A 2,500-nucleotide genomic window follows, 5' to 3' on the forward strand; every position below is an offset into this window, starting at 1 on the left:
TGATTAAATTAATATTAAATAAATTTAATATAATTAATATAATTTAAATAAGATAGATAAAAATTTAAATAGAAGATAAAGATAATAAATAATAATAATAATGATAAAAATAATATATATAATATATAAATATGAATAATATAAATAAATATAAAATAAATATTATATAATGTAAATATGATAAATTATATAAATATATAATTATATAGATAATATATATTAGTAGGATATAATTATTATAATTTAATATAAAAATAATAATAATATATAGGGAAGAAGAGAGAGAAGATAGAGAGAAGAAAATAGATAAACAAACACACACACACACACAAAAAAAATTATATATATATTAAATATTATATTAAAAATATATAAAATATTATATAGATAGATTAGATAGATAGATAGATAGTAAATATATATATATATATATATATATATATATATATATATATATATATATATATATACAGATAAAGATATTAATATAGCTATACATATAAATATAGATATATATTTATATATATACATGTATTTTTTATGTGTGCATAATGACATTGTTGTATATATACTGCGACTACATAATTCTCCTATTATCTCACCTTATAGCTTTCCACACATGTAAGTTCCTCGGAGAAAAGTGGCCGCACGTGCTTTTCCACGGGCGTCACCGCAAAGACTCTTTGCTCAAAGGAATTCTGTTTGAGGGAACGAGAAGCGAAGGCAAGGTGAAGGAACCTCACCCTGTTCTTGGGGACTAGGAATGGTTTGCCTCGGGGTCTCCAAAGTAGTGAATATGAAACCTTGTGGGCTGCTTGGATGATGCAGAGTCGATATAGGCTTTGGAGTTTTTAAAGGTTTTCTACATTTTTGGGTCGTCTTAAGTTTTGAGGTTGAAAGCTAACATTTATATATGAAATAAAATACTCGAACTTTTCTCGTTCATATCCTTTTCTAATTTATATACTTAGTTTTTTTTTATTAACTATTTATCTTACATTCTGTTTCCCTATAAGCACTGGGGGGAGATTTTACAGAATAACATTTTCGCAAGTCTTCCTATCCTTTTTCCTTTACGGAGGTATATGGAGAGCAGGGTTTGGTATGTAGTTCCCCTCACGAATTTATATGGAAACTACATATTTACTGAACTACCATTAGTATACATATGTTTTTTACATGCCATGTTGTCGATAAGATATGAAAGATTCCATGAAATGTTTTGGAATAGTAGGCTAGCCAATTCTTGAGCATCTCATTCCTTGAGAATTTGCTCTCTGCAGCTTTTGCGATTTCGTATGGAGGACCATGAAAAAAATGCATTTCAACAAAAAGAACTGTCATAAGAATTGATAATAATTTCATTATAAGAACAAGTAACCTATATCAATAATAAAAAGAACAACCCAAATAAGAAATTATAACGATGATGACAATGATGATAAAAATAACAATAATAATAATAAAAAAGGACGGCAATTTATTCCTATGATAATATCGTGCATTATTATTATCGTTATTATTATTATTATCATTATTATTATTATTATTATCATTATTATTATTATCAATATTAATATTATTATTATCATTATTATTATTATTATTATTATTATTATTATTATAACCATAATAGTTTTTATCATTATCATAACATTGTTCTCATGACTATCTGATTATCATTATCATTATCATCCATATCATTTTTATAATTATCATTATCATTATCATCACTCTTATTATCATCATTATCATTATCATTATTATTATCATTTTCATCATTACTATCATTATTGTCATTATCATTATTATCATTATTACCATTATTATCATTATTATCATTATTATCATTATCCTTATTATCCTTATTATCCTTATCATTATTGTCATTATTATCATTATTAACATTATTGTCATTATTAGCATTATTAGCATTATTAGCATTATCATTATTATCATTATCATTATTTTCATTATCATTTTTATCATTTTATTATCACCAATATCAATATCATCATTATCAATATCATCATTATCATTATTATCATTATCATTATTATGATAATTGTTATCATTATTATCATTATTATCATTATTATCATTATTATCATTATTATCATTATTATCATTATAATTATCATCATTATTATCATTATCATTATTATCATTATCATTATTATCATTATCATTATTATCATTATCATTATCATCATTATTATCATTATTATCATTATTATCATTATCATTATTATCATTATTATCGTTATTATCATTATCATTGTTATCGAGAACGAAGCTTTGCTCTGTCATCGCGTCCCTGGCCAGCTGTATGGCAATATGTCATGAAAGTGTGGGATAAGAGTAACCATTCAATGACCCTAGAGTCTGGTGTAACAAGAGTATCGCTTATTTCAACAACCGTTGGAATATGCGTATTAGCGAAAATACGCAACATGAAAAATGAATAGTGAATACTGAATATAGAAAACCTACTCTAAAT

At 23.9% G+C, this 2,500-nt stretch overlaps 1 protein-coding gene across 1 annotated transcript in view; it reads right to left on the bottom strand.

Annotated features, from left to right (window-relative positions):
* Nucleotides 1-2,500, bottom strand: part of LOC119568975 (zinc finger protein 271-like) — a 20,319-nt gene that overhangs the window by 16,124 nt on the left and 1,695 nt on the right. Inside the window, exon 4 of the mRNA XM_037917355.1 lies at nt 603-811. Within this exon, the coding sequence (XP_037773283.1) occupies nt 603-811 (209 nt within the window). The remainder of the gene's footprint in view (nt 1-602; nt 812-2,500) is intronic.

The sequence above is a fragment of the Penaeus monodon genome, unplaced genomic scaffold (genome assembly GCF_015228065.2).
Source record: "Penaeus monodon isolate SGIC_2016 unplaced genomic scaffold, NSTDA_Pmon_1 PmonScaffold_119, whole genome shotgun sequence".
NCBI lineage: Eukaryota > Metazoa > Arthropoda > Malacostraca > Decapoda > Penaeidae > Penaeus > Penaeus monodon.